General features: G+C 37.6%; 1 protein-coding gene across 1 annotated transcript; it reads right to left on the minus strand.

The window, feature by feature from the left end:
* Positions 1-1,273: 1,273 nt before the first annotated feature.
* Positions 1,274-24,926, minus strand: SEPT10 (septin 10). Its single transcript, XM_009997904.1, has 8 exons — positions 24,813-24,926; positions 23,900-24,095; positions 22,263-22,449; positions 16,054-16,215; positions 14,107-14,203; positions 13,350-13,518; positions 4,425-4,557; positions 1,274-1,468 (listed from the first exon to the last, which is right to left on the minus strand). Exons 2-8 carry the CDS (start codon positions 24,064-24,066, stop codon positions 1,274-1,276), a joined length of 1,110 nt encoding a protein of 369 aa, XP_009996206.1. The 5' UTR covers positions 24,067-24,095; positions 24,813-24,926.

Genomic DNA, 24,926 nt, shown 5'->3' on the forward strand with positions numbered 1-24,926 from the left:
AAATCTGCTTTCAATTGCAATAAGACATTAATCAACAAAATGTTATCTGAGTGAAGTTGCAACCTATCAGGAAAGAAACCATTAAATCAATTTACTTCTCGAATTCATTGAGGAGAAAAAATTTAATTCCATTTAATTTAATGTTTATATATGAAGAAGTTGGGCATGCTTTTTTGAAGACTATTCCTGAATACATTTCTGAAATTGTATAATTTATTCTAACTTTTCTTTTGGGAGTGGAAAAGGAAAGAAATAGGTGGGAGTGAAGAAAGAGAAATGTTTATCAGGTCATATTCTACACTCAGTGTAATTTTATGGCAAATTTTATCCATCTCTCTGTGGATGAATTTCTGAACAGTAATGGACATGGAAAAATACTAGAGCTGTTCGTGCAGGGAACAGAAGAGCTGTACGAGCAAGAAACAGGAGAGAAGGACACTTTAGTAACAGGTTAAAGGAACTTTGTAACAGCAGAATACAAAGAAGGAACTGAAGCAGGACCCAGTTAGAGATGCTGATGCCACAAAGACCACAAAGAAGAGCATATTCAGCAAGATGCAGGTTCAGCAAAAGAAGTATCCAAGTAGTAACTTACTACAGCGCCTGAAGTATCAAAGTAATAGCTTGTCATAACGCGTGAGCAATTAGTAATTACTAACCAATCAGTTAGCATATTGAAGACGTAATGATCTTTGCAATAAACCTATATATACTGATGTACCTAACAATAAAGTGGAGCATTCACCATAACTCTATGAGTATCGTGTGTCTGACTCCCGCTCACCACAACATCTCTCCTCTCAAAAATCTGTATGAGGATGACAAATCCAGTATTATAGGACAGCAGCACTTAGACTGCTCCATAAAACTAAAATATCCTACATTCAAAGCCTAAGTGCTGCAATCAAATACTATTTCTAGATTTCCCTGGCTGAATTTCTCTCCCTCTCTAACTTCTCCTTCTCATCCTGTTTGTGAACATTCACTGTTTCTTCACTTCTGACATCAAAGCACAGGAATACAAGCAGAAAATTTGCTTCCTTCATGGAAAAAAAAAGGAGAAAAAGAAATAAAGAATGCTTATAGAAGATACAGCAATTACTCTAAAAGTAAATTTTAGAGCTAGTGATCCAGACACGAGGGCATTCTACACACTTCCATCTTACAACAGGAGAATGTTTGTATCTTTTCTAAAAGATTATTAAAATTTGCATTATAGAAGTGATATATGAATAATCTTTTTATTGCTGCCTCTGATGACTGGCAACAGCACTTACTTCTTGCGGTCCTTGTCTCTCTTCAAACTAACAACAGGGGTGGAGGCAGATGCTTGTGATTTAAGTAATTCAGCATTAGCTTTCTTTTCAAGAAATGCAGCTATTTCATCTTCTAGGACTTTTTTCTTTTTCTCTAACTTCACTTTCGTTTCTTGATGCATTTGCATACGATTTTCAAATTTAGTCTGTATCTGTTCAAAGAAAGCAAACAAAAAACATCTTTGCAACTAGTAACACAAGGTGGTGATATCACAGAAAAAAAAACCCTGTGCAATTAAACAGTAAATCTTACCTCAATTGTGTTAATAGTTGTAAGACATTGCAGTTCTTTCCCAAAACTGATTAAGACTAAATCATCATTCATATCAGATTGTTCTTATGGAAGCCAGGCTACTGGACACAAAGTACAGGTGGAAACCATGCAAGGCACTAAGTGAATAAAACATTTCCTAATAGATTTTACTATATTTTAAAATATAAAGAGGCATTTAGAGAGTAAACAATTACCAACAGAAGGATTAAATCAGGATCTGTCAAGTAGAAGCTACTTCCCTACAACCAAGTGGCAAGGAATCATAAAGACTTAAGTTACACTGGTATTTTCATATCTATATAATTTTAGTATGTATATTAATTACATTTACATATTAATATGCACACACACAATGGTCTGGTTGGGGGAATTAATTGTGGGCTGCAAGAAGTTAACTGCTGTCCTGCAGTAATTGTTCTTTGATTATCCTTTTGATACATTAATGGATTTTACTCTCCAGATGCATTTTGACCAGTTTAAACCTACTGTGAAGTTGCACATTATAACCAAAGGGTACTTTACCCTTCCCTTCCTCACCTCCCATCTCCCCATGGATAAACTCTCCTAGAATTCTGCTTCTGTACTTATCTGTACCGGTGTAACTCAATCTGAGTGCAGCTATAATGGTTCAGAAATCAAAGGTTTATTTCTGTCTTTTGCAAAGAAGGAATTCAGAATTAACTAAGATTATAAATGTAACAGGATGCCTGTCTTACACAATTGAGCTGTGAGTTTTTATAGATGTGTGTGTATGTATGGAGACTACTTATTTATTTATTTCATTGCAACAGTTAACCAGATGCATTGCAAAAACAGGTATACCAAATAGAAAAATTCAGGGTAGAAACAGTAAAGTCCAAAGTGACTGTATGTCTCAGGAGTGGTAATGCTGCATATTGCACCTACTTGTTTCCTCTAAATGAAGGGTGAAAAAGCAATCGTAATCACAATACAAATTCCTGGTTTTCTTTCATTTCCATATAGACACAATTCTCAGAGAACAAGAAGCAAGAGTGTAAGAGAAATATTCTTTAGGAGTGACTGCATGATCACTTTCTCATATCAGGAACTAGAAAATAATTCAGTTGCAATATGAAGAGCTCACAAAAGCCTGATATAAATCATATCTTTTGAACATGGCCAAGTATTCTTCTAATTGGATATTCTCATATTGATTGAACCTGATTCATTTTTTTTCTCCACAAGTAGCATGGGGGGTTTAACAGATTAAGAAAACAAAATATTAAGCCGCCTTCTTATTTAAACAGTCATCTGAACATCTCACAAAAACTGCTACATCTTTGCTGGGAGACTGAGGTACAGAAAAGAACATCAATAAAAATATACAGGTTTCCAATTTCAATTAAACCAGTGTTTGAATATAAATACATATGAACATGACTGAGTCTGCCAGAAAGTAGATTAGAAGATCCTGTTTTGCCAGTCCAGCTTGACAGGACTAAATCTTCAAAACATATTCAAGAAACGTTCCATATATCCAAATATTCTTAAGGCAGCTAGGAATAGGTAAGATTTTAAAAACAAAACAAAACAAACAAAACCAAACACACATACACTTTCAAACCTCTCAACATGAAGGTTGAGCTTATATTTAATAACTGAATCTGGATGTCATACAAACGTATTTGCCCCAATTGCTTGTGCTGAAAAACAAGCCAGGGGATTTTTTCCTGAAATCTTGTTTTTTATAGAGCAACCTACACGTGAAAAGTATGTACTATGCTGCTATGGCATACCAATGCTTCTCAGCATACTGCTAGAGGAGACAAAGAAACATGTAATCATTATGTTCATTCACCTTTTACTTCACCTCCTACTCTATTGACTTGCCTCAGCTACCCAGCCTTTAGACCGTAAGCTCACTTCTTCCAAAAAAAGACTGCCATTTATAGAATCACAGAATCATTTAAGTTGGAAAAGACCCTTAAGTTTAAGGAGTCTGTTAGCCTAGCACTGCCAAGTCCACCACTAAACCATGTCCTAAGCACCACATCTTTTAAATACCTCCAGGAGTGGTGTCTCTACCAGTTCCCTGGGCAGCCCATTCCAGGGAATTATAGCCCTTTCATTGAAGAGGTTTTCTTCTATTACACAATCTAAACCTCCCTTGGCACAACTTGAAGCCACTACCTCTCGTCAGAAACTCATAGAACCATTGAGTGGTTGGGGTTGGAAGGGACCTTAAAGAACATCTAAGTCCCAGGCCCTGCATGGGCAGGGACAACTCTCACTAGACCAGGTTGCTCAAAGCCCCATCCAGCCTGACCTTGAATACTCCTACGAAGGGAGCTTCCACAGCTTCTCTGAGCAACTTGTACCACTTGTGTCTCACTATCATCACAACGAAAAATTTCTTCCTAATGTCTAATCTAAATCTACTCTTTTCCAGTTTAATGTCACTACTCCTTGTCCCATCACTACATGCCCTTGTAAAAAGTCCCTCCCCAGCTTTCCTGTAGGCCCCTTTCAGGGACTGGACCTCTATCTTGCTACTTGGGAGAAGAGACCTTCCCCCACTTTGCTACAACCTCCTTTCAGGTAGTTGTAGAGAGTGAGAAGGTCTTCTCTCAGCCTCTTTTTCTCCAGACTGAACAACCTCAGTTCCCTCATATGCTCCTCCTAAGACTTGTGCTTGTTTGGTTGTGTCTAATCAATCTGCTAATCCAATCAATTTGTGTAATCATTCTACTTTTGATTTCAAGCATCATTGCCCACAAAATATCAGGAAACTATATACATCAACTAGTCGTGATTTTGCTAAGAACTTAACTGTTTCAAAGTTCAGCAAACAAACTCAGGACAGGCATGCTAACCTGGTGCTCTGCTTCTTTCAATACTGCTTCCTTCTCCTTCACTCTCTGCACAAATCGTTGTCTCATCTCCTCCTCTTCTCTTTGCAGCTCAAGGTAGAACTCGTGCCTCTTTGCCTCATAGGCTTCCTGTAGACTGAAATCCAAAAATGTAAGCAAATCTCCAGCATGCTGCTTTATTCAACATGGAAAACCAACAATCTGGAACAGTATTTAAACAATTAATATTTGTCTGAGAGACTAATTTCTATAGCTCCTCACATAAAAAAAATTAATCAACAAACCTAAACAGAAGCAAGCATCTTACATTTCTAAATGTCTATTTAAGTAAACAACCCCGAGTAAAATTATTTAGGCTAACAGCTCCTGGACAATTTACATTTCAAAGTAAACACAAGATTTTATTATTTTCATGTTCTAAAAGGATTTGAGTTAGAACTTTCTCCAATATGCAGAACCTTTTAGTTACTTATTAATAAGACACCAAAAATTTCCAGAAAACAAACCAAAAATTTCTGCATTGTGAAACCTTGGTCTTAAAATAGGACATTACAAAAACAATGCATTTGGAGTATGAACACAACTAACAAGCTGATTATTCCTAGATGTAAAAGGATGGAAAAGAATAGGACCTTCAAACTATATTACACTCTCTTTATGTAATGTCAAAATTTAAATATAGCTCAGTTACATTACAACAGAATAAATACAATTTCCTCAGTAGTTCAACATCCAAAAGTTGATGGATCTGGGAGGACACAGGGCTTATGAAGAGATCAAAACATGGATAACGTTTTAGCTCTTTAGTCTGGGGCTATTCTCCTACACCATTCATCTCTTCTAACAATTCTCACCTGCTGACTAGCCAGCCTTTCTCACCTATCAGGAGCTGCTGTCCCTTCCCAGGTATGTAATGTCTTCCACTCTGATGTAAAATCAATCTATTTTTATGTCAACTATTTTAAATTGCTTTATATTTTTAATACACATACACACCTTTGTACCTGTTTTTAAGTCTCATCTTTTATTGCTTCTTTTAAAACAGTGGCTAAATGGAAAGACTTACAAAAAAGGACATCTAAAAACTTCATCATTTAGTGCAAGAGTAACCTTAAACAGCTCTCTTCTGTATTTAATGTACGATGACCAGGCAGTTTCTCAATCCTAATATTTCGTATTTGTATTCAAAATACAATCTAAAGAGAGAGAAGAATAGTCTTGAAACTGCATATGCAGACTTAATGTCTGTAAGATCTCAAGGTCAGAACACATTTCCTATTCCAGCTCATTTGAGCAATATGTTGCAACCAAACGCATTTGGAAGAACAGCCTTTTCAGGTTTGCTTTTTTTAATGTGAACTTAGGTCATCCTGAAAGTGTATCTACAACATGAAACAAAGGCATGGTTGTCGCACAGGCATATTAATTCACACTATCTTTAAGTTTGGAGAGCATATGTAATTACAATAAAGCTACAGCACAGGTTCTTCCAGTACTAGCAATATCCCTTATACCCACTTTTGGGCCCTATGTCAGCTCTGTCAGGTAACACACTATTTTTGGGTGCAATAAAGCCATTAGAGTTAATGCAAGCTAGACTAAGCTAACATGTTGTAATCATACCTTCATTGCATGATTAGGACATCTTTAGACTCAACCTAAGCTAGTTTAACACATAAAAGCAATTTTTTATTGAAATGAGTAAAATATTAACTTTGATTTACTCAGTTATGAAATTACATAAAGAAGAGGAGAAATATAACTATTTTTTAAAACACCCCTCCCCCTGGACTGAATCATTCTGGAAATGACAAAAGTAAAATTAAAACAACTTTCCCCTCTGTGTTTGGCAAATCAGCAATATAATGATCTAAACAGACTTTGGTTTTTGGAGGCTTGAGGAGAAGGGGAAAATAGTTCACCAGATCTGAAGCCAATCATCTTAACATTACTGCATCCACCACACATGGTAAAACACTCGCCCATTGACCTGAGTGCTGGTTTCACTGCTTCTCACATAGCACACTATGAAAATCGAATTCATAGATTCTCTCATTCTTCTGGGTTTTTAGAAAAAAATTATACAAAACCACTTGCAAAATTAAAATGTTAAAGACAATTATTTAAATAATATATTCTTATTGAGGTTTTGGAAGAATGGAAGGGATTCTGAAGAAAATCTACATCTTACTAATCCATTAGATAGGTCATAACAGCACTATCACCCTTCTACGAAAGCATAGCTGTAACATACAGTTTTTCTATCTGCCTCAGACTTGAGAACGTGGAAGTCTAAATATAAAGATGCAAATCAAATATGTTAGGTTGATAAATAAAGACTCTGATTGAAGTGAATTCAAGTCTCAGTTTGTGTACTTTGAACAACACAAATATTTATCTGGAAATATCTGGAATACTGGTCTCCCCAGTTCACTAAGGACAAGGAATTACTGGAGAGAGTCCAACACAGGGCTGCTAAGACAATTAAGGGACTGGAGAATCTACCATACGAGGAAAGGCTGGGAGAGCTGGGCCTGCTCAGCCTGGAGGAGACTGAGAGGCAATCTCATCAATGCTTACAAATACCTAAAGACCAGGTGTCAGGAGGATGGGCCTAGACTCTTCTCAGTGGTGTCCTGTGACAGGACGAGGGGCAACAGGTGCAAGCTGGAGCATAAGAGGTTCCACATAAACATAAGGAAAAACTTATTTACTGTAAAGGAATGGGGCACTGTAACAGGCTGCCCGGAGAGATTGTGAAATCTCCATCTCTGGAGATACTCCAAACCCAACTGGACAAATTCCTGTGATCTACTGTAGGTGATCCTGTTCTAGCAGGGGGGTTTAACTAGATGATCTTCAAACCTCCCTTCCAACCCCTAACATTCTGTGATTTACACAGTTTTTTAAAGTCTGTTCATTTAAATTTTAAAAAGCTTTTAAATTTAAAAACTACACTCCTAACTTTTTGCATACCATTTGACTTTCGATTAGGGAATAGCAAAAAAGCTAAATAATTTAAAAGTTAACAAGTGGCAGGTATTTTTAGAATGGGCCCTTGACTCAGTGAACTACCTAAGTTGATATTAAGTAACACTATGGATGTGGTACATCTAAATAATTACCATTTTCCCAGCGGAGATATGAAAAAAACACATTTGGCTGTGGTTCATTCTTACCATAAGGAGGTTAAAATACTTAGTACAAATGAAAAGGCATGCAGTTTGTTAGATGAACTCCATTCCCAACTGACTTGTTAAGGAAGAAGTCTAATATTGAAGTTTTTCAGATATTAAGTTTCCTTTCTTAGAAAAGTCATATCAGCCTTCATCTACATGTGAACTTATTCACATTATTGAATCCTTCCTGTTTTTCTGTCATCATCCTCAAAATAGACTGAAAAATAAACATGTTTTTGAGAACTGCAAGGTCTGAGTATCCCAGTTTCAGGAAGGAACAAAGCATGGAATGTATGACTGCTCACATTTTGAGAAACTGAGTTGTCTATGGTACAATTATGTTTAACTTCAATTATGAAGAAGAACAAATTGCAATTATGAGCACAGAAAAACAACCAAATCAGAGAATAATTAACATCAGAAAATATACATACAGAGGCTCAACCTGAATATCAGTCTTTAGCGTTTTTCAGCAGACCCTTGCTTATTAGTTCTCTTCTTTCAAAACAAGAATGTCCACTTAAGCAACAACATAGCTTAGCTTGGAAAGTAGACTTATGAAACACCAGCTTCAAAACAGCAGTAACCCTCTCCTCTGTTGCAAACATCTAACTAGGTGTGTATATTTAGAAGTTTGTTTGGCTGGAAGCACTCTTCATGTCTTTGTTTCTGTTTTCAGCTATCCACAGTTTTTTTCCCTTCTGGACCTCCCAGCAATTATCTCTTGCTGAGACTGACCTGAAACTAGGAACTCATGTTCCTACTGGATGTAATTGTACCAGCAAAAAGGCAGGACTAGACCATCCATATCCACACACACACAAGAGGTCTATCTTTACATTTCTACAACAAAGAAGTGCAAATCCCACTTCTAAGTATTAAAAGAAGATAATAAATGCACTTCCTGGATTTCACATCCAACAGATACTGTATAAACAAAATGTATAAACCACCCCTCAAATATTCTGCTACCCATTGACTTCATTACATAAATTTTGTCCTAACAGGCTTTCCAAGCCCATTCCTGACTAGCTGCTTTTCGGGGCTTGGAAACCAAATTATACCTATATGACTAAGTTTAGCCTTGGATAGTATTCCATTTATTCCCTGAAGCATCATGTGGTGGACTGTTCATTTTTTAAGTGGTTTACTACATGTTATACTTTAATCTTACATAATACATATGTGATTGTACTTCTCATGACCCTTTGGAATGACACTCCACCATAAGACTGAACTCCTATTTTCATAAAAAAAGTTTTGTATATTGTTTTTGCAAGGTACGAATAAATAAGTTCCCAGTTACCCATACAGTTATGCTGATTATTGTTATCCAATTTAAACACCTTTTCATAAAATGTGAGTATAAACAAGGTGTCCTGAAAGTAGCAGAATCAATAGCCCAAAATTCTATGGATGATTTCATGTTCTATTCTGTCAATGACTGTAATACCCCAAGTCATGCCTAGATCATTACACCTTTTTAACAATACAATCAGTCTTCCTCCATACTTCCTTATTGTGAGTACCCACAGGGATCTTCCCCATGCAGTAGCCTTAGCTGCTTCCAAATCACCTGCAACCACCTCATCCTATTGCAGTACTGCCAAGCTCCCAAGAGTTTCAAAAGACAGTATTTCATTTAGAAGTAATGATTTACTGACAACAAATGCATTTCATGTGGCCAACAACTGGTAGCAGCAGAGCTCTTTTGCTTTTCCAGCAAAGAGAACACTAACCATGTAGTCCCCTGGAAGCATCAAACCCTTTACTTAAGTTTGAAAATGGAGAATTGGTTCACAAATTAGGAGAGAGAAACTTATAGACTGATCACGTAAATTTCATTTTCCCTAGAAATCTGGTTAATGAAAAAGTTAATTTTTATATGCAACTGCAAATAAATAAATTAAAAAGTAATTATGACACAAATTCACAAAATATATAAGATTAGGGAATAGGTATTTTTAAAAGTGTATACAAGACAGTCACTTCAGACTACTACTATATTTATTTTCCCTCCTCAAACCTAGTAATAAATATGCAAATATATTTTTCCATTGTGCACTGAAGCCATGTCTTACCATGCCTCCCATAAAAAAATAAAGATTGCCAACATCTTTTGTCACATGTAAGAGTGAAAGCCTTTACAGATGTCTGCTCACAACCTACCTGACACAGTACTTGGAAGTCCAAGAAGTACTATTTTTGTTTTGCAGTGGTGTACAAATTTAGATTAATAAACTACTGTTGTACTTTTAAATCCAAAAGAGTGCTACAGGAACTTCACAGGCAGCTTTTTGATGACATGCCAAAAGGCAGGGTAGGTTAGCTGCTCAAGTGTCAATGTACAACTGCTGCAAAACCCAGTGCAGTAAAATCAGCCAATTATTCAAGTCTAGCAAAACCTTTCTAAATTTACATAATATAACCCAATTCAGATTACCAAATTTATTACACATACAGCTACACCATAGGTACAAAATATTACTTCTCAACATACATTTGGATAATTATTTACACAAGTAGCATGAAATTTTAATCATCAGTCATATACTGCTATGCAATATTAACTATGCCATAAAACTTCAGCTCTTAGAAACCATGTATATATTGTAAAAAAAATTAAGGAAAAAGAATAATTATGTCATAGCACATTTTTTGCCTAGAATAAAAGGACAGTCCCTATTCTGAAACACATTTAATTTCACAAGTCAGTGAAATGGAAAGCACTGAACTTCCTCTATGGGAAAAGACATTTTCTATCACCCTGCTGAGGATGACACTTTTTATTGTTTCCTCAGTAGCTGCATAAAACATCTTATGTGTCTTCTAACACATACAGAGCCTCTAAATTCTCTTCCCTTTTAATGGTATCATAAAGTGCCTCTCCAAAAAGACCAAATGCCTTCTCTTTCAGATCTCAGTTTCACTCACTATGCCAAATAATTGAGGGACAACCACACATCCTACATTCCAGTGTGAGGGACCAGCCCTCAGGATCTGCACTTTCAGGAAGTAGCATTGAAACTCCATTGTAACCCCTCAATAAAAGTCTTGTTTGCATCCCAAAGGGTCTGCCCGTGAGGATGGCCTAAGGCCTGAATATGCAGCGATTGAGATAACACTATCAGGGGCTGAGGGGTGGAGGTTCACTCCAGCTGCTCACTCTCATGACTCAATCACGGTCACTCATCCTTGCGTAATAAGGAAAGCAGGCCTAGAAAACACAGGGCTGCAATGGTGAACTTCTGGAGCCTCAATGACACCAATCTCCCCTGTTGGCTGGCCCAATGACTGGATCCAGGACTGGTGTTTCTCTGTTCTCTATCTCACTAACTTTTCTTCTCTCTCCCTCTCCTTCCCTCCCCTCACACTCCCATTCTCTCTCTCTCAAATCACTAAATAACACAGGGCCTAACCATGATTTTTTCTCAGGTCGTGCAGCTTGAACATGTATGTACTGTGACTCTTGTCATCTAAATAATCTGCACAGCTTGAGATAATAATTGAAGTGTCAGTACTCCTATAGTTTTAATTAAACCTAATATTCAAATACAGACCTTGAGTGTCAGATGGTCGAGCATGTCCTTGGACTGTGAGTTTTAATCACTCTCCCTGGAAGGGTCAGGTCTGAGACTAAGGTTGGATCCAGCTGCACACAGGCTCCTCTCTGAGAAGGAATCTAGAAAGCAAGGGGGTCCAGTCCTAATCTCCCTGTGTTGCCCTGCCTGGGTTGTGACACCAAGTACCACTTTTCTCTCCCTGTAGAAGTAAATCTGGGAAAAAGTTAATTTTTCTGGATTCTTATGGAATACCTATTCTTAACCTTCCAAAACAATGACATTTTCCACTGGTGCAATTTAACAAAACTAATTATAAGTGTCTTGTCTTACCACAAAATTATCAATAAAGTGATAGTCAGTGGGCAATATATAAAAACTACACACAAGAGGGAACTTAGTTTTTCTGTATCTCCACAAAGCAATCGGTTTTTAAACCAACTTCTGAAGTGTAAAATATTATGACATTCTGATACAAATGTGCCACTTTATATCATTAGTAAAATGTAAACTGTTTAGGGGCCTTACAAAAACAATTATTGTGTTTGTGGAAGGAAACAGTTCCATGGATGATCAGTTTTATCATTTCACTCTTATCTTGAGATGGCTGTACATCATGAAATTCAAGTTTAGGAAAGTCAAAGTACGGCAGCCAATACTACCATGAACAAATCTCTAAAAAGAACTCTCCCTTGACAAAGATAATGAGGTATCAGCTGTTAGTGTATGTTCTTAAATATAAATCTAAAAAAATGAAGTCTATGATCAGTTTTGGTTGGTTTTAAACCTTATTCACCCTTGGTTATTTATTAATGAAAAGGATTTATTCCTTTCTTGTTAAGTCAAAATAAATGTCCAGAGGTCACTGCGATTCACAGTCAGATCAAGATCGTGTAAATGAACTAATCTTTAAATGTGCCTTGGCACTAAAACTTCAGAAAGAAGTGCCCACATCCAGCATCTTCCTTGGTCACGTTAATCTTATTTAATTATTATTGTTTGAAGAATATGTAAATTAGACATAGCAAAAGTGAAAGAAATGCTGCTCTATCAACACTCTACAAGTTACAGTAACTGCAACTGCCTTAGAACTACCTTCTGTGCAAAGTACCAGTGGAAGCAAAACATCTGAGTCCCTAAAACCAACTATTTGGAGGGAAGACATTTGAAAGAAATTTATTTTTATCAGAACACAATGGTAAAAGATGGCCTGATCACTAAGTAAAATGACAAGTAAGCAAACCCGTTGGCTCAAAGCACTGGACTTTTTTTAATGCAAGGTCGTATTTTGTTTTCATGTCTGGTTAAAGTTGATATTTCCCATCATGACTACGCAATAATTGCATTTTGCTAAATCGTGAAGGCTTGAACAGCTCCTGAGGTGTCAGCTTTTCCACATCAGGATTCTAACCACTTTCAAATACAGTCCCATGCCTAAAATGACCAAAGGAAGTTGGAACAGGAGTCAATGGAATTGGAAATAAACTGAATACAGACATTGTAAATACCTCCTGCAGAAAGCAGTTTTACAACATGAAAGAACCGAGTGTCTAACTCTCTGCTTTACTTTCCTTTGGGATTCTCTATTAACTTCCTACAGTCTAGCAAGACATTTCTTGACCTGAACAGGCTAAACATTTGTTATTATGGCAGATGATGTGGGAATCCAAAAGTGTAGCCAATGATTTTGTAATAGTTTTTGCTTCAGTTCCTTCTGAACTTTGAGTCCAATCAAACTATTGATCAGAATTGGACATTATGAAGAGAAAAAGTAAAACAGCATGCTAATATATAATGAAAAGAATTTAAAAGGTATAAAGTGCATGTATCTGAAGAAAATTTTATTCTCCACAATAAAAATTTGAATCTCCAGTTTTATTGTAAAAGAGAAAGATTTCAGAAACACAATGAGCTTGTACACCTTTAAAAGCAATGCTTTTATAATCCCATATACTTCTACATTAAGATAACCAAGTGAATATCTACATACTTACTCTGATTTTAAAAAAACAAACAAACAAAATCAACAATAACAGTAACAAAAAAAACCCCACAACACAAAAACCAAACAATTCTTTCCTTTATAGAAAATCTATTCCATGTATGAACCCTGCCCTGTATTGGATTGAAACAGTCAAATGTGAAATGAAGGGATGCTGAAAGCAAGTGCTGCACATGAAGTCCTTTACCTGACTGGTTTGTTCTCAGGGCCAACATCTCTGAAGCCCATCTTCTCCAGTCTGCACCGTCTGTACCACTCATAATGTCGTGCATGAGTCTGCTCTCTCATGTCTTCCATATTTGTGTAAATAAGCATCTCACGAAGCTTTACAAAGTCACAGTGGTTCTCATTTTCCACTAATCAGTAAAAGAGGAAGATATTATTATGCACAAGTAGCAAAGTTGTCAAAATATGTTTTAAATAGCCTTTATAAAGATTAATCAGTATCTCAGAAATAGAGATTATTTTGTTTACTAATTATACTTACAGGAAAAGGTATCTTGCTTAATTTACCTCTTATACTTTCTTACAATTTCTAATATACACATTGAAGGACTAACTGTATGTTCTAGTGAAAATGTTCCAACACATCCTGATTTCCTGTTTGAGTTGAACAACAATAAATGTTTCTTTTTTTTTCCCATCTTCTTTACTGATAATCATAAAATGTTGAAATTTGGTAGTGCTAGAGGCACTGTCACCATACTAACCTACCCAAATATTACATACACCACCACATAGATTGATTGCAGGGATGTGTCATTGCTGATAAGACCACCAGTTAGTGCACACCTCAAGTATTAGTTGCTCAACTCCTTAAACTGTTGATCCAAAATACAGTCAATATGGCATCGGTGGATAGTACCAGCCCTTTTTTGTATTGGTGAATTTTACACTTCAACAACAATAAAAATCTTGTAGAAGAGCTCTGAGGTCCCATTTACCTTCTACAATGCCCCAAGGGTACTGACGAGCTCTCACCGTTCTGTTTCCAATTTTCACAAATTCCGTACTTCCTACTACAGCAAATGGCAAATGCCCCTGTAAGATTCACACAAATACAGTCTCACCTCTCAGCATTCTTATGTCAGAACTGAAAAGCAAACACTTCAGAAATAAATTACTGGGAAAAAAACCAGCATATCAGGAGAAACCAAGAGGAAGATTCAAATTAAAAAAAACAACCCACTTTGAAGAGATCTGTAGCTAGTCAAACTACTAATACAAGAGACAAGCTACAATAACAAAAACAGGAGTGGTTGATAGACCGCATGGGTGTGCTGCCAATTCAGATGAACCTCAACAGGCTGGAAAAACGGGCCAACAGTAATCTCATGAAGTTCAAATGAGAGCAATGCCAAGTCCTGCATGTCAGGAGGAATAACCCCATGCTCCAGCACATGCTGGGGCTGACTGTCTGGAAAAGCACTTTGCAGAAAAAGTTTTGGGCACCTCTCAGCATTCTTATGTCAGAACTGAAAAGCAAACACTTCAGAAATAAATTACTGGGAAAAAAACCAGCATATCAGGAGAAACCAAGAGGAAGATTCAAATTAAAAAAAACAACCCACTTTGAAGAGATCTGTAGCTAGTCAAACTACTAATACAAGAGACAAGCTACAATAACAAAAACAGGAGTGGTTGATAGACCGCATGGGTGTGCTGCCAATTCAGATGAACCTCAACAGGCTGGAAAAACGGGCCAACAGTAATCTCATGAAGTTCAAATGAGAGCAATGCCAAGTCCTGCATGTCAGGAGGAATAACCCCATGCTCCAGCACATGCTGGGGCTGACTGGAAAAGCACTTTGCAGAAAAAGTTTTGGGGTTCCTGGTGGACAAGAGGTTGGACCAGATTTGGCAGGTTTATCCCAGTGGCAAAGGTGGCCAACTATACCCTGAGCTGCAGCCATGAGACAATTGTGGGTTTGAACCTGAGGTATGGTTACCGCTGTGGGCTTGGCTAAATAGCCCGAAATACTGGCTGGGCACTGACTGCCTGTGTGCTGACCCACGGCGACTGATAAAAAACAAATAATTAGATCACTAGCAGGGCATGAAAGGGTTAAGGACCAGACCACCAACTTTCCCCACAGCAGAAGGACCTGTTACTGAACCACAGCCTGCACACCCTGACTCCCAGGCACAAGTGACAGAGGTTGGGACTGCAGAGCCATACACTCCAGCATACCTGCTCTTCCTCCCTGCTTTCGAACCTTAGTACATGGAACCCTACATTCATCTACATCTACAAACATGCTCATGAACAACAAATACAGAGAAGGTGCTCAAAGCAAATATATCAAGCTTCACAAGCTTAGTTGAAGCTGGCAGATATCCCTGGAGGATCTCAAAGGATGACAGTAAAAAACCCAGAATTACATCTCACTTTTTAATCCCCCCAGAAACTTCATCCTAAATTCAAATGACAGTGCTAAATAAAAGGAAAAAGCAGATGGAAGATTTGCCATCATGAAGACCAGAGAAAATGGAAGAAATGAGGTACCTGAATATCTTCCCTAACAGATGTAAGGTAATCTTTGCTGAGGAAAAGAGCAAAGCCAATCTGTCCATCTAGGTTAGTAATTATATATTAATTATGCAGAAATTAGAAAAAGTATTTGAGTGAGAACCTCTTTTCTGTTACTGAGCCAGAAAACAAAAAGCCTTCCAAAACAAGTGGTATCAACTCCAGACAGACAGGAAGATTTTCCAGCAGGGGGAAAAAACCCAAAACATATGAGATTTTTAAGGAGAGAGGAGAATAAATAAACGAACCTGTTACATACAAATTTATAAACCACAAGATAATGGTGAAAGAGTAGGAATGAACTGGCACTAGAGAGTGATGCTTTAGTACTGGAATATCAGTGTTTCTGTGATTTACTTACATTCATGATGGTATTAGTTTTAGCAATGGTTTCATCATCAGTTGGAAACTGGTATATCTGGATGCCATTACTAACTAATTCACTCATGATTTTGTTCTTGAACGTCTGTAGTTCGGTTTTAGAAATGCTGTCTGCTTTGCCTATAATTGGTATAATGTTCACCTATTAATGACACAAATTATATGAAATGTATAAGATTTCAATTTTGAGGTCACATCTTTTATAAATTAAATTTTCTTATAAGTTCATTGACATTTCCCCCACGGTCCAAACTTTTCCATAGCTGGTATCGAAGCTTCACAAACCATGAAAAATGTATTCACTAGCCTCATTTAAAAAAATAACAACACATGATTGAATATACTCCCTTAAAATTAATTGATTCTGACAAAAGAACAAGGAAGGTGGTCTCATACAGTGAAGTATTCAAAAGAATAGCCAAGCCTGATTATTAAGTACATGACATTAAGTATTTATATCTCTGTGAAAATAATAAGGTTGTTTTAGTTTACAGCACATGGGGACATGGTTCAGGAGTTAAATGAAAGTTGAAATTTTAAACACACAAAAAAAGGGAAGCTGGCTACCAAACCCTGTCTACCCCTGAGCCCCTTCCTTGGATTCCTTTCAGCTACAGAATCTTGTTTACCTCATCACACCAGCAAAGAATTTCTCAAGTATCTCCTGGGAGCAGGGGAATGATGAAGACTAATTAATTTTGCTTACCAGTCTTTACACTAATTACTCAGGAGTTGAAAATCAGTAAACTGCCCTATTTCATAAAATAGTTTTGGCCAAATTTTATCACCACACCCAGAAGAAAAATTTTCCAGAACTAGATACAAAGAATTAAGGAAAACATCCAACTATTTTGGAAGAATAATACAAATAATTCTTCCAGATTTCAGAAGATGAGAGTTTTACAAAGTTTACTGAACATTTATGTAAAAAAAATTTTTTTGCAAAAAAGCCCCCCCCTGCACACATTCTTCTTGTGAATTCTGAATGTTCTGTCTGAATGGAAATGCCCATGTATGGAATCTCAAGAATGGCTTCAAAGTGGATGCTTTTTAAAATAAATCTTCTATGTTAGGCATAATATCCAAACGGACAAAAAGCATGCCAACTCTGAAGTATGACATCCAAGATTACCTGATTATATTCCTTAATCTCGGAATGACAGAACTGTCACAGTTGGGTGGTGCCTCTAGAGATCGCCCAGTCCAACTCCCCCACTAAAGCAGGATCCCCCAGAGCACATTACTCAGGGCTGCATCCAGGCAAGTCTTGGATATCTCCAGGGAAGGGGACTCCACAGCCTCCCCGGGCAGCCTGTTCCTGGGCTCTGTCACCCTCCCCGTAGAGAAGCTTTTTGTCATATCTAAATGGAACTTCTCATGTTCCTGCTTGTGCCCATTGCCCCTCATCCTGTCCCTGGGCTCTACTGAAAAGACTCTGGCTCCATCCCCCTCTCACCCACCCTTTAGATACTCACAGGCATTAATAAGGTCTCCCCTCAGCCTTCTCTTCTCCAGGCTAAAGATTCCCAGCTCTCTCAGCCTTTCCTCATTAGGGAGATGCTTCAATCCCCCACTCATCTTTGTTGCCCTCCGCTGGACTCTCTCTAGTAGTTCCCTGTCTCTCCTGAACTGGGGAGCCCAGAACTGGATGAAATATTCCAGATGTGGCCTCAGCAGGGCAGAATAGAAGGGGACAATGACATCTCTGGACCTACTGGCCACACACTTCCTTATGCATCCCAGGATTCCACTGGCCTTCTTGGCGACAAGGGCACTTTGCTGGCTTATGGATAATTTACCATCTACCAGGACTCCCAGATCCTTCTCCTCAGAACTGCTTTCCAGCAGGTCCACCCCTAACCTACATTGGTGCATGGGGTTCTTCCTCCCCAGGTGCAGGACCTTACACTTGCCCTTCTTGAACCTCATTAGGTTCCTCTCTGCCCAGCTCTCCATCCTGTCCAGATCACACTGGATGGCAGCACAGGCCCCTGGAGTGTCAGCCACCCCTCCCAGTCTGGTATCATCAGGGAACTTGCTGAGGATACACTCTGTCCCCTCATCCGGGTCATTGATGAACACGCTGAACTAGACCAGACTGAGCATTGACCCCTGGGGGACACCACTGGTTACAGGCCTCCAACTTGACCCTGTTCTGTTAATCACAACCCTCTGAGCTCTGTCCCACAGCCAGCTCTCAGTCCACCTCACTGTCCACTCATCTAGCCCACACTCCCTCAGTTTCCTAATGAGGGTGTTATGGGAGACAGTGTCAAAGTCCTTGCTGAAGTCAAGGTAGATGGCATCTGCTGCTCTGCCCTCATCCAGCCAACCAGTTATGTCACCATAGAAGGCTAGCAGATTGGTCAAGCATGATTTGCCCTTGGTAAATCCATACTGACCACTCCCAATAACTTCCTGTTCTTCAACATGTTCGGAGATGACATCCAGAATGAGTCGCTCCAACACGTTACTGGGGATGGAGGTGAGAGTAACCAACTTGTAGTTCCTTGAGTCCTTCTTCTTGCCCTTTTTGAAGACTGGAGTGACAGTTGCCTTCCTCCAGTCCTCAGGCATCTCTCTTGCTCTCAATGACCTTTCAAAGATGATGAAGAACGGCCCAGCAACAACATCTGCCAGCTCTCTCAGCACTGGCGGGTGCATCCCATCAGGGCCCATGGACTTAAGGATATCCAGTTTGGCCAAATGGTCTCTAACCTGGTGCTCCTCCATTGAGGAGGTAGCAAACTCAACCTAAGCATGTATGGGGTAAAATATCTAAAATCAAAAGAAATGCTAGGATAACTGAGTTGATTTATGATTGTATAAGAAATCTATTACAGCTAGGAGTAATTCACAACTTCAACTAAATTAGTTGAGGGACATTGATTTAGGTTTTCTATCATACACTTTTAAAAATTAATGGAACACTGAGCCCTCAGAATTAAATTAATCTTCACTCCGTCTATTCAACAGGAAAGCTTTTCAAGCACTCATTAATTAGGAGAGAATTGCTTAGGTAACAAGTAGCTGAGGAAGACTACTGAGGAGATGAGTAACAAAAGAAAAGCACAATCACCAGAAGCTGTGATTCCAGCTAACAACATTGATGTTAAATCACAACCATCATATTAAAATTTAAAAGCAATGCTACTCTGGCTTTGGATAAGCAACAACATCGATGTTATCTTCGCTCAATCTGTTAAACAAAATTAATTTCTGCTTCCAGCATCTAAGGTTTACTTGAAAACTAGCATCTCAGTACTTTCATCCAAGAAAAACATTATTGAAAGCACACATCTGTAATAACAAAAGACTTTGATTGTATTGCTTTGGACCACATGAAGATGCGCCCCAAGTCCCACTGCTCCCTCCTACGCCTACTACTTGCTCAGAAACCAGCTGACTCCTTTCCAGCCTCTTCCCCAGCTACAGCTCCCAACAACTACAAAACTGCATTTTCCTACAAAGCTATAGGCCATTAATACAGAATCACTCTAACCCCACATAAAAAGTCTACACTTGCAATAAAACCAACAGTCCTGCCCTTCCCCTTGCTGGCAGCTGCTCACTGCCAGATAGGACTAAAAATCTGTGAAGCAGTCCAAGGAGACAGATGATTTTTCAGCCTGATCAGTTCCCTAACCAAGCAAAAATCCTTAGGTTTCAACTTAAATCAGTTCACTCATCCAGGGAACTGGCTGCCCAAAACACTTAAGCATGCACAACAGGAAGAAGCAGATGAGACTGCCTCATTCAATTGCAACGCAGAACTACCATATAAAGTCACCAGGATAAACCTTCTCCATACACTGTTACTTCTCTGTTTGCTGGCACCAAATTCAGCCCTCTGATCGTCCTTCTGACTTAAATGCAAAGTGTTGTTTCCCCCCTCCATTAGAAAACATGCTATTACTCTAAGATTTTTCATGTAACACCTTACATTAATGTCAAAACATCTGTTGCCCTTTGGTGCTATAGAGAAGGAAAAAAATACACGTACTTAAAACACTTGTTGATAGATAACCTGCAGGCTGATTTTAATGTATCTCTATGAAGCAATAAAAAATCCAAAGATTCTTTTTGAAGGAAAAAAAAGAAACACAAACTCAAATCCTGCAAGGTACACTCATGTCATTTATTGACTTAACAGTAATATGTATATCATTTTGCAAGAGTAACTTAAAAATATAGATCTATTAGTTGAATAATCACTACTTCACAGCAAGAAAGTATACAGAACATTCCCTTAATCTGTGAACGAAACCTGCCTGATCCGTAGTGATTCAGAACCAAGCAAAACTACAGGACTTTCCAATGTCTAAAAGACAGAGGCCAAATTCATAGCGAGTCATCCAATTTATAAGCAACAGAAAAAAAGTAATTGCTCACAGTTACATCTGTTTTTTATTCCTAGGATTAGGGTATAGGATGACCCTATCCTATTCCAAGAATACTCTTTACCTCTGTGCTGTATAATCTGATCTTGTTTTGACCGTAATAAAAGCATAACTGTTAATTGTGGTGGATTTAGGAAGAAACTGAAGACAATTGTTACAGAGATGTATACACTCACTGTATGCACACTGCTCTACCACCTCCTCTTTATGGAATCCTGTGATGAGCCAATGCGCCCACGGACTTCCACATCCTGGGAAATCCTGAGTGCTGAGTTGCCACTAGGAGAACACAGTACTAAAAGCATCACAAACATCTTCCACAATGAGATGGAAACCAAACTACAGTTAAAGTATATACTTTTTTTGGTATGTATACATATATTTCTGTAGAAAGATCAGAAAGTAGAATCCATTGCAAAGGGATTAAAAAACAGTTTCATTCTGGGCATGTTCTCTCTGAGCCCAAGCAGAACAAAAACCAAATAGAGTCTTTAGTTAGGAGCTAACATCCCCCAAAGCAGAATTATTTCCCTTTTATCCTGGTGGAAAAATATTTTCTCAGGATGCTGGGACTCAAGGATCTATCTCCATTTCTTTGGAAGAAACCCTGTTTGTTGTTTTTTTTACTGAGTTCAGTAGAGGGCACAACCTAGAAACTGAGTATTTTTGTGGTTTAATACAACCTTCAACTTCAAAGCAGAGTAGAACAACATGCTCCATGAAACTAGTATCAGTACTTTTTAGCTATCAGTCCATATTACAGAACAGCTTCACAAACAGTTTAAACTGGCATAAACCAACATCCTAGTGGAAAGAAGTGACTGCTCCCCCTACATTTGTCCCACCATAACTCCGTGCTACAGAGAAAGTTCAAAATGCAAAAATACATCCACAAACAAAATTACAAAAACACCAGATGTGGTCATCAATCACAAATGTGGAACAGACAGCTGATTTAATCCTTGTTATCTTGAAGAAACATCTCACGAACAAGAAAATAAAGGAAGAAGATTTAGCAGGAGGGACTCTAGTAAAGCACAAAGAAAAGGCCTAGAAGAACAGAAAATGCATTTAAGTTTTCGTATTTCTCAAAACTCCCACAAATGAAACCCAAATTATGTAAGGTTTCCTAAAATGGGTTAAACATTTAGCTTCATCCAGCCCCATTGCAGGAACAAAATTAAGAATTTAGAAAGTGCAAGAAATCATGTCAGAAACTGCTATTTCAAAGCTTTCAAAAGAAATCAAGAGCAAAGTGTAAAACAAACTCAGTCTAACTTAGAAAACTCCATCGTGGTAGGGTGTTCTCTTCATGGCACTTGTCTCTTCAGTTTTCTATAACAAAGAACTTCATAGTGCAGCAAATGTTTTTATATGCCAACATTCCAACAGTCCCAAAACTCAGTAGTGAACTAGAAACAAGCATAACTAGAAATAGAGCACTCATGGAGGGCACCCTATCCAATCACATTAAGATGTTAACAGTTTGTTAAAAGTAAAATGGTGTGTTTCTAATTGTTTTTCTTTGGTTTATTGTTATCTTTTTTTTAAAACACTCATTAGCTTCTTTTTAAATGTTCTTGCTGGATGTCTCTCTCCTTTTGATTTGTAAATAAACAGGTGACAGACTGCAAGCTACTCTCACAACTGAACTTAAGCTATAGAGGCATCAAAAACATCCCAAAACCAAGAATACAGATAAAGAACTGAAAGGTGGTAGAGGATCTAAAAGCTGCAAAATGCTTCAGAAAATTAGACAGATTCTTAGAATTCTATTTCTAAGTCTTACCTTTCTGTCTAGTCCTTTCATGGTTAATAAGTCTAGTTTTTTTAGGGAATGGCCTGTAGGTGAAATGAAATAGAGGCAGACATGGATGCGAGTATCATGGTAGCCAGATAAAGAACGTTTAATTTTCAGTTCTTCCTGGAGATAGCCTTCAAATTGTGCATCTATATAATCCACTATTGGCTGATAGCTGTAAGAAATAAAATTTTATAACCAGAGATTAGCTACTCCTAAACAGAGCAAGGCTAAGAAAGGAATTCCTCTTGTATTGTTCTGTGGAATTTTGCTTTGCATATCAAAAGGCTGCTCAAGTATCCACCCAGTACAGGAGAAAATTAAATGTACAGAGTAAACTTAATTTCTGAAAGGATACTCAAAAAATAATTGTGCACCTAATACAGATAAAACATTTCCTAGGTACTATTAGTCAAAAAAACTACGTGAAGTTAGTTACGATTATAACCAATATTCCCAAGTGATGCTATAAATTTTTGCAATCAAGCTGTGCAACTGCAGATCTCTTAGATATAAAGAAGATGCAAGAAACTCTTAGATACAATACAACAAAAGAAAGAACATGCAATTACCAGTACCAAGAAATAGGACCTCCTTTATCTTCTGAAGATGAAGTACTCTACATGAGAGAGCTCTTAAACAACAGACAAAAATTGAAAAGGGGGAATGTAAGAAAAGAATGTAAATCTGTTTTGCAATAAGTACAGTCTAAGTATACTTTATCCTAATTAAAACTGCTTTCTAAAAGGAAATGTTGCTAGATGTTCAGTTAGTGTGCCCTTATATTTCTGCTGCTACAAAAAGGTTATAAACCAGACCAAATGCTATTAAAAGTCAGAGGTAGTTGTTACACATAAAGTTTAAAGAAGGACTAAAGGCAGCTCTGACACCACACATCAAAGCCTCTAATATCTATACTAACATCTACTTACATCTCATTCATCCAATTCACTAGTAGTAGCTGTTTTCTAGTCATATTCTAAGCCATAGCTCTCCTGATAATCTCAATGTGACTTCCTAACTTTCATTTATAATTGCCATTTAGGCTTTCATATAGCATGAAGAATTACTAAAACTATTTACAGTTAAAGTGGGGGAAAAAAATCTGCTGAGAACCCATTTAATATGTTAAAATCTTTAATTCACAGAAGCAAAGACTCAAAAAAAGTTCTGAAAGACACTAGCGTGGTACCTCTCCATCTTCTGATTGAGCTGTCCTTCAGCAATCCATCTGACATTCCTTTCCATTTAAGGTCTTCAATATGTTCCAATCTGATTGCTAAAAATGCTATAGATTTAATCAATATAATCTACAGTACCTGATAATTTGTTTGGTTGTTTAATAAGTCTACTGCTGACCTTCTCCCTTTCCTCTACCCCAGAAGAAACTCTAGTCACTATTGCACATTTTATTTACATATATTTATAAAAGATTATATCATAAAGAAAGGAGCAGAGTTCACTTGATTTCTCAAATAATTTCCTAGACGAGAAGAAACACGTTTGCTTTGTTACAGAGAGAAAACAATTAACCAAATATCTGACAAGTATTTACCACTAAGCTAAAGATATAAGCAATATAAGAGCAAGACTTCTGTATACCATAGCAACAAGAGGGCACTTACCTATCTTCTTTATTTATCTGGTCACCAAAGCCCACTGTATGTACAATGGTCAGCTTCAAAAGAACATTACTTTCCTGGAGACCATAAGTCTGGGCTCTAAGTTGTACACTTGGCATAAAATGTGTTGACACGGGGTCATCGAAATCGGTCTTAAATAAACTGTTCATCAAGGTTGATTTCCCAATTCCAGTTTCCCCTAAAGTTAAACAGAAGGGTTGGGGAAGACATTTTGCACAGCAAATAAATACCTAAAAAGCACAAAAGGTGTTACCACAGCAACTCAACAAATTTACACAAAAACTTTGTCAACTGATTTCTCCAACAAAATTGTTATCTGCATTCCTTTTTCATAATGAGCACTAAATATCCTTTAGTTAATATGAGCTATCTGCTAATGATTATTAAGCAGAACAGCCTCTGGACACTTAGGTTTCTTTCAAAGTGTGAACTGATTACCTACACATTTAAAAAAAGCTATGTAACTAACTGTGAAACCACAGGGTTCAACACAGGACATGTATGAATAAGGGTAAAATACTACAGCAAACATTTGATGAGTATAGAAGGACTTCCCATAACACCACTTTGGAATTTCAGGCTGAAAGATCTGAAGCTCTTTGTTACAGTAAAAATGGAGCATAGCCCAGTTTACTCAAAAGAATCCAAGAAGCTGCATATAAATCAAGAAATGCATGCCATCCATTTTTTACATTTTTGGTCTTTGTTGTATTTATGAAAATGCTAAATGCAAAACGAATGGACTGATGCAAATAAGCAAAACTGGGGGAAGTGGTGGAACTACAGTTCAAGCTTAACATTCAAGACAGAGTTTAGCATTGGAACTAGATTTAAATGTCAGTCACTTCCTAAGGATGACTATACTTAAGCCTTAAGCCTCCCAGATACTACTTACCAATGCAAAGAATGTTGAAGGAGAAGCCCTGTTTGATGGCTTTTTTAACCAGTTGATCAGGTAAACTATCAAAACCAGCATGCCCAGACAAGGATAAAGTTCGATAGCCTTCAT

The sequence above is a fragment of the Chaetura pelagica genome, unplaced genomic scaffold (assembly GCF_000747805.2).
Source record: "Chaetura pelagica isolate M959 unplaced genomic scaffold, ChaPel_1.0 scaffold123, whole genome shotgun sequence".
Classification (NCBI taxonomy): Eukaryota; Metazoa; Chordata; class Aves; order Apodiformes; family Apodidae; genus Chaetura; species Chaetura pelagica.

What these genes read in the sequence shown, in the direction of transcription:
- SEPT10 (XM_009997904.1), bottom strand. Translation starts at nt 24,066, where the DNA reads ATGAACAGTTTATTTAAGACCGATTTCGATGACCCCGTGTCAACACAT. An exon ending in AAACTAATACCATCATGAAT is followed by an intron (nt 14,204 to 16,053) that starts GTAAGTAAATCA and finishes TGAATCTTACAG; the next exon opens with GGGCATTTGCCATTTGCTGT. An exon ending in TGAAAGAAGCAGAGCACCAG is followed by an intron (nt 1,469 to 4,424) that starts GTTAGCATGCCT and finishes TTCTTTGAACAG; the next exon opens with ATACAGACTAAATTTGAAAA.